The sequence below is a fragment of the Melozone crissalis genome, unplaced genomic scaffold, assembly GCF_028551555.1.
Source record: "Melozone crissalis strain CALT ecotype California unplaced genomic scaffold, PUWL_Pcris_2 ptg000042l_1, whole genome shotgun sequence".
Lineage (NCBI taxonomy): Eukaryota > Metazoa > Chordata > Aves > Passeriformes > Passerellidae > Melozone > Melozone crissalis.
This window is the reverse complement of record NW_026535820.1, coordinates 7,267,602-7,280,822: the sequence shown is the minus strand read 5'-3', so window position 1 is coordinate 7,280,822 and position 13,221 is coordinate 7,267,602. Positions and strand designations below refer to the sequence as shown.

The 13,221-nt window shown below is 35.8% G+C and overlaps 1 protein-coding gene across 1 annotated transcript in view; it reads left to right on the top strand.

The window, feature by feature from the left end:
* CHD7 (chromodomain helicase DNA binding protein 7) overlaps nt 1-13,221 on the top strand; it is a 128,789-nt gene that overhangs the window by 80,475 nt on the left and 35,093 nt on the right. The window contains exons 5-9 of the mRNA XM_054284955.1: nt 3,283-3,420; nt 4,495-4,560; nt 9,446-9,501; nt 10,901-11,015; nt 12,360-12,443. Coding sequence (XP_054140930.1) covers nt 3,283-3,420; nt 4,495-4,560; nt 9,446-9,501; nt 10,901-11,015; nt 12,360-12,443 — 459 coding nt within the window. The remainder of the gene's footprint in view (nt 1-3,282; nt 3,421-4,494; nt 4,561-9,445; nt 9,502-10,900; nt 11,016-12,359; nt 12,444-13,221) is intronic.

Genomic DNA, 13,221 nt, shown 5'->3' with positions numbered 1-13,221 from the left:
CAGAGATACAGGTATTCGGATAATTTCTGTATTGTTTACAAAGAAGGTGAGAAATTAAAATCACCGTGGTGAATATTTTACAAAAACAAGTATTTTTCATCATAATTTTGCTTTACAGTCTTGTTGCTTGCAGATATGTGTACAGTGCTGCTGAGTTTTCACACATTCTCTTTGATTGCTGTTGCAGTTATGGTGCTGAATGTTCTGTTCTCTAGACTTAATGTACTATTACAAGGCCTTGCTTATAAGCTTGGTGATTATTCTTGCATTGGCTTTGCAAACCTTCTGAAACCACGAATGAGACATGACAGGGCAGAGTGTTGGAAACATGCATGTCAAGCACTTGTAGCTACACTGCTTTAGTGGATAAAAGGCTTTTTTTGCAAGATTCACGTTGATTGATTTCTCTTGACTACTGCACACCTATCGCCTTCTGTCCAACCTTTGTTTCACCTAAGTAGATCTGGAAATAGAGTAGCACAAATTCTGTGTGCTCTGTCATTTGGCATGTTAAGAAGTGGTCAGCTCCTGGCTTGCTTCTGCTGGCACTGTTTAGAGTGGGCACTAAAAATAAGAATCCCCTCATGAAGAGGTAGGGGCAAATTGTGGTGGGGCAAGTATGAGACTCCTGTGTAGTCATACTGGTGTACGTGAAATCCACTGCATTTGTCCTTTGCACATCAGGTTGTGGGTGGATTGCTTTTGGTTGTGAGAGATGTTCAGACCAATGATCGGTTTGGAATGGTCAGAGTAGCCTGGTGAACACTTTGGCAAACAGTTGTCCTACAAAAGCATGGTTTATGCCCTTCCTCCCACTATTTTCAAGAAGAATATAGTACCTAATGGAATGTGAGTGATCTAGTATATTCTAGTTAAAAACAAAAGAAGCAGTATGAGAGCGTGTTCTTCCTGACTCCTTCAGACTGTGTATTCTGAATTAGTGAAGTTGAATTAAACCATGAAGATATTAAAGTGTTTGAAGAATTGAGTTTTCTGTTCTGTGCTGCAAATCTCTGCCAGCCTGATTGATCACACTGGCAAAAGATGAAGAAACTTGAGGGCTTCAGATGGGTTTTTTGGGTTAGTTTGTAGGTGATTATATTCCATTTACAGTTCAATATTTCTGCATGGTTTGCTTGTTTTCAGTTTAATGGAACAAAAACTTCTGTTTTGTCAAACACAAAAGTTTTTTTGGGTGATAAACATTATGTTTGTGTTTTTTAATTTTTAATTTTTTTTTGTAAATAGAAGTGCTAGGGCACTTGCATCACTTTTTAATTAAATGTAGCAAAGTATTTCAGGAAATTTTCTCTTTTCTTAGTATTATCTTGCACTGTGCATGCTATAATGCACTTCTTTGCATGAACTTAGGAAAAGGTTTCAACCATATTTGCTGGGACAGCTACAGTTAATAAACTTGTTATGTATTTCTCAACTGAGATTGATGTTACTCAGTTCTCCAAGACACAGTTGCATTCTTAGTGTTAAATCCTGATCCTTCTGTGGAGATATTATGTAGTAATGCACAGTGATGCATTGTTTTGTTTAAGGAGCAGAAATACTTGTGTGTTATGCAGGTTTTTTATATTCCATGATCAAACCTATTACTCACCTTCCTACTTGTAGATCAGTTAATGAGTTAATCTGGTGCAGGTAAATACATGCACAGTTTCTGTCAACAGTGCATAACAATTGCAAAACCACATTGAATGTAAGAGGAAACAGGAAGTTCATCAAGTCAAAAAAATATCAAATAAAGGCTACCATTATGCTTAAATAAAGGCTACCATTATGCTTTAGGTATTCTTTCTGTTAGGGAAATGGAAGAAGAGATTTTTGGCACCAAAAATAATGGTAAGACTTACCTACAGAGTCAGAAGAAAATTGGTATTTTCCCATCAGTGATCATGTAAATCAAGATGCAAATTTTTCAAGTGTTACTATTTTGAAGTATAAAAATATTGTTTTCTGGAAACCCCCATAAGTTACTGCATTAAAGGTAGAAGTCACATCACCATTGTTTAAAAGGGTGATGTAAGCTTAACCTTTGCTCAAAATTTTCATTTTCAGTTAAATAAATAATTTCTATTTTTGTGAAGTGCACCAAGTATTTATGCTTTAAAAAGAATGATTAGTTATCTAAAAGTAAGTATTTGACTTTGTCTGTGTATATTGAGAGACTCAGGTGTGTAAGTCTGTTAAACAAGCTACATAAGTATTTGCATGTATCAGTGAAGATGTGCAGTGGCTGAGAAAGATGTAGAAATAAGTAGTGTTAAGTATATAAATATGTAGCGTATCAAGTCATTAAGAGGGTTTTTTTTAACATTTGATAATCAACATAATTTTAATGTACACATTACTCCATTAAGGTATTTGAAGCTCAGTTGACAGTTTTCTTCAGCAGCATATCCTTGCAGCTTTTCAAATATATAACTTGATGCAGACTATCTGGGAAGTTGAATTTTATTGTTGTAAAAACAATATCCAGCACTGAACATAAAGTTGCAAATTCTGTCAAATGCATGCTTCTGTATTTTACAGGTTGTTTTGTGCAATACTGCTGAAGCTTTATCTCATCCTGGTGGTGAGAGTATGGGGGCACAGAATTAATGTTTTCAATTTGGGGTGGTTCAAGTTTTCCATTCTCCTCTATTAGTTTGGGGTCTTTTCCCATGCTGTGCTGCAGGATGCTTTTCTGAACAGTGCTGGGTCAGTGAAGTGAGGAAATCGTATTTCATTGTGTTTCCCCTACAAGATAATCCCTGTACACTGGGTAGATGGGGAGAGGAAGAAAGTATGTTGTCACTGCTTAGCAACACAGTGGGCCATGCTGTGGAAAGGTGGTGTTTGGCTCCTGCATTGGCCATCTGTCAAAGTTTGTTACAGATGTGAATGGAGAGGTGTAGCTTCTTGGGTTTTAATTGCTTTCTGAGATAGGCTTCCTAATTTTTTAAGGTTGTTTCAGTAATGTTAAAAAAAGTGAAAAAATGCCCTCCCACTTTCCAACTTGGAACAAGCATAAAGTCAATTTTTATTTGTGGTCGATTTTTTGTTTCATTTTAGGTTTCTGTTGCTTTTTGCTTACAGAATTTAAAAACAGCTAACAGGTAGGAGTTCAGAATGGTAGTGTCCTGAGTCCACTCTTTCTGCCAAGGTGTGGTAGAAATTATAGCATTTCCTGCTCACTAATGTATTTGAGACACGCAGAGAAGTTTTCTTGGTTATTCTGCTTCTCATCAACTTTGTTTCTCATGAAAAATATGAATGCTTTCTGTTCAGAAACGACGCTCCAGCAGGCAGGTGAAGAGGAAGCGTTATACTGAAGACCTGGAGTTCAAGATTTCAGATGAGGAGGCTGATGATGCTGATGCTGCTGGAAGAGACTCTCCTTCAAATACTTCTCAGTCAGAACAACAGGTCAGATATGAATAGGCTGGAAAGGTGGCCATAACTGCAGCATTCAGAGATTAAATATGGGCCCTTTTCCTGAATAGTATTCATATGTGATTGATAGAATGTGCCAGAAGGCATTGGTTTTTACATTCTTAAAGAATATATCAACTCCTGGCTTTGTTTGCAAGCTGATAATATACAGCTTGAAAGTTCAAGCTAAGTTCTTTGAAATTAGTGGTCCCTAGCTAAAGGAAACCAAAACTGTACTGCTAGAAATCTAGAATGTACTTCTGTGAATTCAGTGGTCTGCCTTCTGTGACTTTAATAAACCACTCAAGCTTGTCCCCTGCTGCTAGGCACCATAAGAACTCCTTTATGAAATTACTGCCTTGTAGTACCCAGCAGGGTACACTTTATTCTCTGTGCAATGTAAATGATGGATAAAATAGTTTGAATAAGATGAGGGGTAATACTGTAGGAATGACTGTTGTAACAGTCTCATTGTTTTGTAGTGCTTTTTCAAAGAACTACTTCATTTAACTGATGACCTATTGGAGAATATAACCATGTTCTTTGGTATTTCATTTGGCAATTTGTTAAGCCTTGTGAAATATTGTATGTGATCTCCATTGTTAATTGTGTCTTATCAGAAGGACAGTTGGGATGGTTTGCCTCCCGTTGCAATAGTGAATTAATGTAATAGAGAATTGCAGACAGTTTTGAGAGCGATCGTGTCGACACCTGCACTGCCAGCTAGAGCTTCTGAGCATCATCTGCTGTTTAGACTGTATGGTGCTGAAAGCATTTTAGGACAGGGGAACTGCTCATGTTGTTATATCTGTTTATCTGTGCACATCAGCCTTCTTAACCGAGGGAGCTGGAGTTGCACTAGGTCTTAAAAATGGGCTTAAACAAGTATTCTTCCGTCGTTTATTATGGTATAAAATCTCTTTGAATCCTCAAAGTTCTCATACTAGGGGGAAAATGTCCTCTTGGTATTAAGCTTCTGTTACAAAAATTATTTTAAAGTTTTTCTAACAAATGAAGTCTTTAACAAAGATGTACTCCTGTAACTTTTCTATGCTGTTTATGATGTAGGAATCTGCTGATGCTGAAGGTCCTATTGTGGAGAAAATCATGAGTAGCCGTTTAGTCAAGAAAAAGGTAAAACATTTTCCTTCCCCTCATACTTTAAATAGGCTAAGCATATTTCTTCTGAAACCCTTACTCAGTTCTTAAAATGCCTTGGATATTCCCAATTACAAAACTATTCTGTTGAACAGAGGAGGTTCCCTGAAAGTGTATTCAGATGGTATGCAACATGTTTTTCAGTAGAGATACACAAAACAGATTGTTTACTCTTTTACTTGTGTCTTGCTTTTTTTGGATAAAAAATTTGAGTTTTGCAAATATACATGCTTGAATGAAATCTGTGGGGCTCTTCGCTTCAGAGTGATGTTCCATAGGAGTTTGAGGAATGAGAGAACTAAAAAACCCTTGCCCATAATTTTTGCATCTTTTGATGGCAGTTGTGCTTAGCTGCTGAAAAAATTTACATGTGAGCAAGTATGATGCATACACAGGTGATGAATATTTTCCTTGTCACTATGCTAAGATGGTGAAAGAAACACTCAAGTTCAATGTGGCTCCCTTATAATTCTGCCCTGCTTCCTAGTTAAGTTCTTATTTTGCTTACAGATTTTTCTAATCTGCTTCTCAACTTGATTGGCCTTCGCACTTCCATAGTATTAGACCTCTGAGAAGGAAGTAGAAAAGAACTTATTCCAAAATGGGCATGATTATATTTATAGACTCTTTTGTGGAGCTAATTCTCTGACTTTTGTACTACAGTTGGACAGAAAACTGTCCGACTTAGACTGATACAGCATCATGTTGATCTTTGCTAACCAGCAATTAATCTTTACCTCAGTGTTAATTTTCAAATTGGAGAAGGGAAATTTGCCTTTATTAATGGATTTCTTTTTTCAATGTTCTGGTAGTTTGGGGTTTGTGTTTTTGTTTGGTTTTCTTGGGCAAGGTGGGATGTGTGTGTTCAATTTTATTACTACTGTCCTAACATAATTAACAATTTTGTAAACCTACATTCATTTAATGTCACAAGTTCCTGTGATTCAATCTGTCCTGTTTATGCATCTTCCAGCATAAGCTTCTAAGGCTTTTTGGAGTGTTTTTTCTCTTCTTTTTATTTTTTTTTTTAAGTCTAGAGCTGTATTTTGTGTTTCAAATCATAGGCTTATTTTTCAGATAAACTTCAGGCAATATAAAGTGAGTATTTACTTGTCCTGATGGTCTGCTAGGCAGGAGAGGAGGATGTGGTCCTTTCATAAATGTCTTTACAGGGGAAGCTGTTTTTCACCAATTATTCTTCCCTTCTTCCTCTCCCCTGCAAACAAAGGTGCGATTACTCATGGGGAGTGTGTATTTTGCTGCAGTTTGTGGGAAGTAGTTGGTCTGCTGCCTACATGTCTTTGATTGCAAGCTCTGCTGGAGGCAAGCTCTATTTTGAGCTTTTTCTTTAATGTTTTTTATGGATTGTATTTGCAGGTTTGAGGGGTGTCTCTTCTTTCCCTGCTCTTCTCCCCAACCCTCTTCTCCAAATTTAAAAAAAAAAAATGGATTTCAGGATGTTAATATTTAACATCTGAAGTATCCAACTGTGCTTTTATTAAAGGTCTTTTACACTCTTACTAACGTCATCAAAACCCTGGTTGTTAGATTACTAATCAAAGTAAAATTGCTGCGATCAGGACCAGTGCATAAAATAAACACGAGGAGAGGCTTCACTAGGAAACCTTTCAGTGGATTAGGTTGTAACAAAGATGTTGCATTCAAGTAAAGGACATTAGATAATGAGTACCCTTTTGGAGCAGTATTCTTATCATAAAATCATGCTGGTTTTCTGAGAAATAGCCTTAGTCTAGCTCTGGAGTTACCAGATAGGATGCAGCACTCTACTTGCAGCCATTTTTGAAACGTACAGAGTAAAAGGTAGAGCTGAGTTCCTGTTTGAAGTAAAAAAGATGGTGTTTTTCACAGTTGTTCCTAATGTGGAATGTTGAATTCCCTTGAATACTCTTTATTCTTGCGGAAAGCATGAAGTGTGTGTATCACTCTCTTTCCAAACCTGATGAGTTTGGATGTTGAAATTTTTCATTCAGTCCCCTTTGAATTCCTGCTTCTTAACTTTGAAAATGAATAGCTAGAACTGATTATGCTATCCAGCAGAAATAGCACATATTTTGGAAATACAGGGAGTTTGTAGAACCCTGCACTTGCATGTTAAACATGTGAATGTCTCTTTTTGCCTACTAGTACATGTGAGAATTAGAACTAATTGAAATGTGTATGATACCTATATCTCTTCCTCAAATCAGTTTACAACTTTGGGCTGTGTATCAATTGAGGTGGTTGGGTTTTGTGTGTTGCTTTACATCTGTTATTAATGAGATAATCTATCTGCTGTTTTTCTGGTAGTTGATAGTAGTGGTTGTTTGGGGTATTTCATGGTTTGTTTTTTCTTAGGGTTGGTTGGTTGGTTAGGGTTTTTTGCCTTTTTCCCCTTTTTTTTTGTCTCTACACCTGAGTGGCTTATACAACTAATTTTTGCCTTAGCAGTGTTCCTCTATCACTTCTGTGGCAATGGTATGCAAGATTATGTGCTTTTAAGTATTTGCTTGAATGAGAGGTCATTTGTTTCTTCAATTATCTGCAGAGACTGTGAATCAGATCCTGGCCACACCTGGAAATGATAATTTGAAGTGTCCTGCATTCCCCAAGTCTGCCATGTGTTATTTTAGGATGTCTGTGTAATCAGTTTGGGGAGAATTTTGCATAAATGCTCTATCTCACCTTTTTGCCTGGTTAATATATGTGTACAGGTAGTGAGGAGTGCACAGTGACATCAGAGGTATAAGCTGCTGTCTCATACACCCTAAAGTGATGTACTGTCAACCTCTGCTTGAGTGCTGACAGTTGTAATTTGATTAAATTTTTGGAGGAGGGCATAAGGGCTGAATGGCAGACTAAGATTTTAAAAATATTTTTTCTTTTTGCTTAGGAGAATCTTTGCACTCTCATGGAACATCTAATAACATAGACCAGTTAACATTACCTATTAGACAATACAAAATTGTGCTTTACTTGTGAGAATTACAGAATTTATCAAGATGTACATTGTAAATTATTATTATTAAGTTGGCAGCTGACAGAAAATATGTTTGACTGAAATGCTGCTGAGGGGAGTGAAGTTGGTTAATATGAAACCTCTGTATAAAGGTGTTTAATGATGTTGTCATTGTAATACTGATGGATCTCAAAGGATTCTGGTTTAAGAGTAATCAGAGACTTGACTGTAATACATTTTAGATAATAAAAGAAGTTAATGTCTTAAAATTAGGGTTGACTTCTTAAAGACTAATTTTGCCTCAGGGCAATGAATAGGTTCCAATGATGTGGTCTCCAGCTTCTTTTTTCAATGCAGTTTTGATCTCTAAATATTAATATCATCTTAAGAAAGGGTCTTCTGAATTTTTTGTTTTAAAAAGAATCTTGATGGTTCTCAGATTTCTTTCCTTTGCCAATGTCTTTGTGAGTGTCAGAGAATTTCTCCCCTGTGTTTGGGTTTAGAGGATGGTTTGGAGAGCTTATCTACTTTAATGGAAGGTTCAAGATCAAGAGGTAGCACCAGGAATCTTCCTCTATTTCTTTAGGGAGAAATAGGCAGAATCTGGTATTGTTTCTCTCTCTAGGAAGGAATACAAACTGTACTGGAGTAATGTAAATGCTAAACTGAAACTCCCTTTCTACTCAGGAAGTAAAGGAATACTGTGTGAATCAGGGACTGGGAATGCATGAACTTCACTGTGCTAGAACACAGTTTAATGCAGCTGCTACTGTTGTTCTTTAATTGCACTGCTGTGGAGGGGAAATCTAGCCAGCAACTAAAAATGACAGTTCAAGTTTCAGAGCAGTCCCTCTTGTGTGTGTGTGTTTGTATGTATTTTAAATATATGTAGAAAAATACAAAGGTTGTTGATTTATGCAGCAGTCAACAGTTTTGCCTGTTTAATGCTGCATACACACTATTTATTACAGATGATGTTGTCCCTGATGAAATGTTTGAACCAGAAAATGCTGCTCTGTTTAAAATTTTCCTAAAGTTCATTAGTAAAAACAAACAGTTAATGTTGTGACATAATCTGAATTCTAAATGTGTGCCTGGTGCACTGTCCTTAGTTTGTCCTGTGGCTGGGTTAAGGAGCAATTCAACAAAGTATTACATGCCATATGTTATGCGATACTTTGGCACCAGGGATAAGTTAAGGGTAGCTCAACTCTTAGCACTGAATGCCCTTGGTTTTGCTGGTTTGTGTCACAACTTTAACCTTGCTTTAAATGTAGTTTTTGGGTGTTAATTTAATTTGGCTGCTCTGTATGTGAGACATCTTGCCTGAGTGAATTTAATTGCACCATTGAGTAAAACTAAAGCCATGAACACTGATGCACTACAATTCTAGCAGAGGTATAAGGTTTAGTTTTATATGGCTTCTTGTTTGGAGTTATTAACTATATGGAGGAATAAACCCCCTTTAAAACTCCTTTTTAAAACATTACAAAACCCACAATGTAAAGTTGCCATGAGCCAGCCAAAAATAATACATATGGCATTCAGGAGTGCAGTTGCTAATTGGCTGCTGCCTGAGAAAATGGTACACTTGGCTTCTACTTAACACTGTGGGTTTGGCAGAAAGCCAGATTTGGGGTGAGGTTGTGAATGAAGCTGCATGTGGTTAGGGAGGAGTTCAAATGATTCATGTCTTGGAAGTTGTAGTAAGCAGTGCAGTATGTACTTGGGTAAGCAGCTGGAGGAAACTCCTCACCCATGTCCGCCCCCACAAACCTTTTCCTACACCTCCACTTGTGTCTCTGTGTGGGGACCATAGTCCATATCTCAGATAGTTTTTAAATAGTTTAATAAGTTGGGCTGTTTAGAGATTTAATTCGTGTTTCAACATTTCTTTTCTTTTAGACGGAGAACGGAGAGGAAGTAGAAGTAGAGGAGTTCTATGTAAAGTACAAAAACTTGTAAGTAAAGTTATGGGTTTGATTGCTGTCCTTAAGTTCATATAACTTCCAAATAGCATTCAAAACTGGTGTTGTAACTGATACAAATTATTATCAAACTTTAAGCCTATCTATTGTTTAATCCAAAACAGTGACAAATAAACAGGGGAATACCTTACATTGGTAGTACAGGGTTTGACAGTGTTGTTTTAATTTGTGTTCTCTCCAAAATTAAATCTACAGGTTAAATTGCTCTGCTATTAAATACTTAAAAACTCATAATGCATGCAGGCTCATGAGCACACACCTGTGCTGTTGTAGGTCTAACTGCAAGTGTAGAGTGTGTGCAAACTACTCAAACATAACCCTTGATGTTGTATCAAAAACAAGATTTATGTTGAACAAAATGTCTAAGATAACAAACAAATGAGATGGCTTTCAGTATTCCAGCAGATCGTTTCCCCTCCTTGAAAGGAATGTAATTGTGGTGAGAGCAGCATGTTGTTTCACTTCTGAACTTTAAAACTGCAATGCAATCAGTATTTAAAATAAAACACTTCATAACTGGATAAGCTCACTTTTCTTGTAGGAAAATAGCACACCTTGTGTATTTTTACCAAATTTTCTGTCTGAGAGACAGAAATCTGCTTTAAGGGTGCTTGTGTCAGCTAACTGCTTGTAGTTGACTTCACTTTAAATATGCTGTCATTTTTGTATCCTTTGCACTATATTGTTGATTGTATAATGTTGAATTGCTTAATTATGCTTTGTTTAGTTTTATTACATAGACATAATTTTTGTGTTAACTGTGCTGTCTTAGCACTAGAGCTTTTGACAGACTAAATTTATGGAGTGGGACAAGTCACTTTGGCAGAGATACTGTTCCTTCTTCTATGTTGTTACTGTGGAACTGCATTTACAAGGGGGTTTTCTTTACTCTCTGTCAGTCTTGAAAGACTCACAAGTAATTTTGAGTTACAATGCTGTTCTCACAAAAAAATTATATAGGATGGTAGTACTTAAAATATTTGCATCTTTTGATTAACTTATGAAAATCCTAGTCTTTGCAAGAATATGATGTTAAATAGTGACTTTAGCATAAGTGTCTTGTATAGTAATTATGTTTTAAATATGTCCAATAAAAATCATCCTAGTTTTGTGCCAAACTAAGTATAAGAGGGTATGTATTCAAATTTTGAGTGGGAGTTGTTTCTATTTCCTGACAAGTTTCTATATTAGTAAGTATAATTACTTTGAGTAAAGATGATTGGTTAATAACCTCTATGTTAAAGAAGATAGTGTCAAGTTTTCCAAGCATAGCACCACGACATGCTGGAAAGATCTAGTTGTACTAGTGGAATAAATCAGGAGTGCAATGGAAGCAGAGTTTTAAGTAAGATTTTTCTGTTTCATCTTCTAGTTCTTACCTTCACTGTCAGTGGGCATCTGTGGAAGAGCTGGACAAAGACAAGAGAATTCAGCAGAAGATTAAGCGGTTTAAGGCAAAACAGGGCCAGAATAAATTCCTTTCTGAAGTACGATTGTTTTTTTTTTTGGTTTGTTTCTTTTTGGTGTTTAAGGAATATTCTTAGGAATTCTTGTTCCGTATGCAGGCATTAAAATTTGGATAACTCTGTGATATATCAGTAGCACCTATTCTGGTATAAAGCATTCTGGATGCAAGTCTTGAAAGTTTATGAAACTCATCTATCCTGATTGTATGCTTTTTCCTGTAGTTTTGGTTGGTTTTTTTTTCCTTGAAGTGAGTGGCTAGTTATTAGCCTTATAAGCCTGACTGAATCAGTACCATGTCTTTTTTCTCAGGAGCTGATTATGCTAGAAGAAATGCATGCTTTTTTTCTATGTTATGGACTGCTGCTCACTAGGGATTCAAAGCTTTTTATCATCAATTTAATTTCACTTAGAGCCATAAGCAGAAATGTGGCAGGGGTCCTGTCAATAAAAGACCAGATCTGCTGATTTGTGTCTCTGAAAGATTACCTTTTAGAAAAATGCTGTCTTTTAAGGAAAAAAATAGTCTTCATGAGCTACTGTGTTTATTTATTTATATTTATTTTTACTGTATCATTCAAGCTGAAACAAAAAACCTGTTGCAAATTGAAAACTTCCACCTGTTCTAAGTGAAGATAGCTGGAATTGTTTCCATTTTCTCTTTTTGATATATTTCCAAGTGGATCACAAGTTACTGTAAATATTTGGAATTTGTCATTGTTTCAGAAAAATCTCTTAAAATATACAGTCTTTAGTCCTTTTGGCTGTCTCTTCGATTGAAGTGGATCTTAAAATGAAATGCAATGTTTTAGTATGGCAGAGAATCCTGTAAGTAAAGGCATAGGCACCTGACAAATTGTGATTTTTAGAAAAACTGTGTATGCATGCATTGTGTTTACTCTGCTTTTGAAATAATAATCTTTAAATCTTGCTTGTAAAGCATTAGACAATTCCTGTAGTTAAAATAATCCAAAGGCACTTAGAGTACAAGGCTCTAATTTCTTTATTGCAAGCTGTAGTTTTCAAGAATGCTAAATGCATTGCATGCCATAAGCCTTTTCGATTGCTCATTAGTGAATTGTAATTTCACACTTCATTTAAAATATTCTTAAACATTCTCTCACAGTAAAAGGTTTCACACAGTAATTAAGAGGCCCAGTTAACAAAGTCTGAGAAGTCTGATTCCCTCACGGGGAATGATCTTGCTGAATTGTAGCATTTCAATTAACATGTTGAAGTTTGCCAAATATAAATTCTGTGTCACCGTGACCCAAAATATTATTGCCTGGTGAAATATATAATCATTTTTCCTCTCAGGAAGGGCTAATAGAGATATCTTTTATATTTTTGCCTCTCTCCTTGAACAGATTGATGATGAGCTTTTTAATCCAGATTATGTGGAAGTTGATCGAATCATGGATTTTTCACGTAGCACAGATGATAATGGAGAGGTAAACAAAACTTTGTTTAGTCCATCTCTAGTCATATTGACATTGTGTTTAGAATTTATTGTTTAAATTCTATATATTAATATTATTAATATCTAATATATTAATTAGAATTTATTAACCATTTACAGAAACTACCATGGTATATATGTATAAAAAATAGGAACGTGTTTGAGAAAACATTGGCTAATGTAGCAGTTTCTCTTAAATAAAGGGGGTTAAGTGAGAATTCCAAACTTTTTAATAAGTTACCTATTTTTTTTTTAAAAAAGCACACAAAACAACCAACCAAAAGGCAAGAACAATGAAGAAGTTATTTAATATTGTAGATATATTGAAGATATTTAATATTGTAGAAATATGATGTCCATGCATGTAATGCAGAATTTAAATGAAAATTGCAAGAAAGAGTTTTAGGTAAATGTCATAATGGTTTAGACTACCTGTTACAGAAGAAGTCCTGAACTCACTGTTTCTTCGTTTTTAATGACTTGTTCTGCAAAGAAGATGATTTTGTCTTCCAGCAGATTCCTTTTTGGTCCTGGGAGAATAGAAAGCTTCACTGGCAGTGTCTGTGTTTCCATGTTGTTCTGTCAGTGAATGGTGATGGTTGACTTGTGTGTTATGAAGTTTCTGATAAATCAGTCAATATTTAAATATGTAGTAAAGCATAGAATTGTAAGGGCTGAAATGGGAATATTGTGTTGCTTCTAAATTTTAGTCTAGCCTTACTGATTTCAAATGTGTTATGCTCATTTTGCTGGTAAGCCTGCATTCTCCA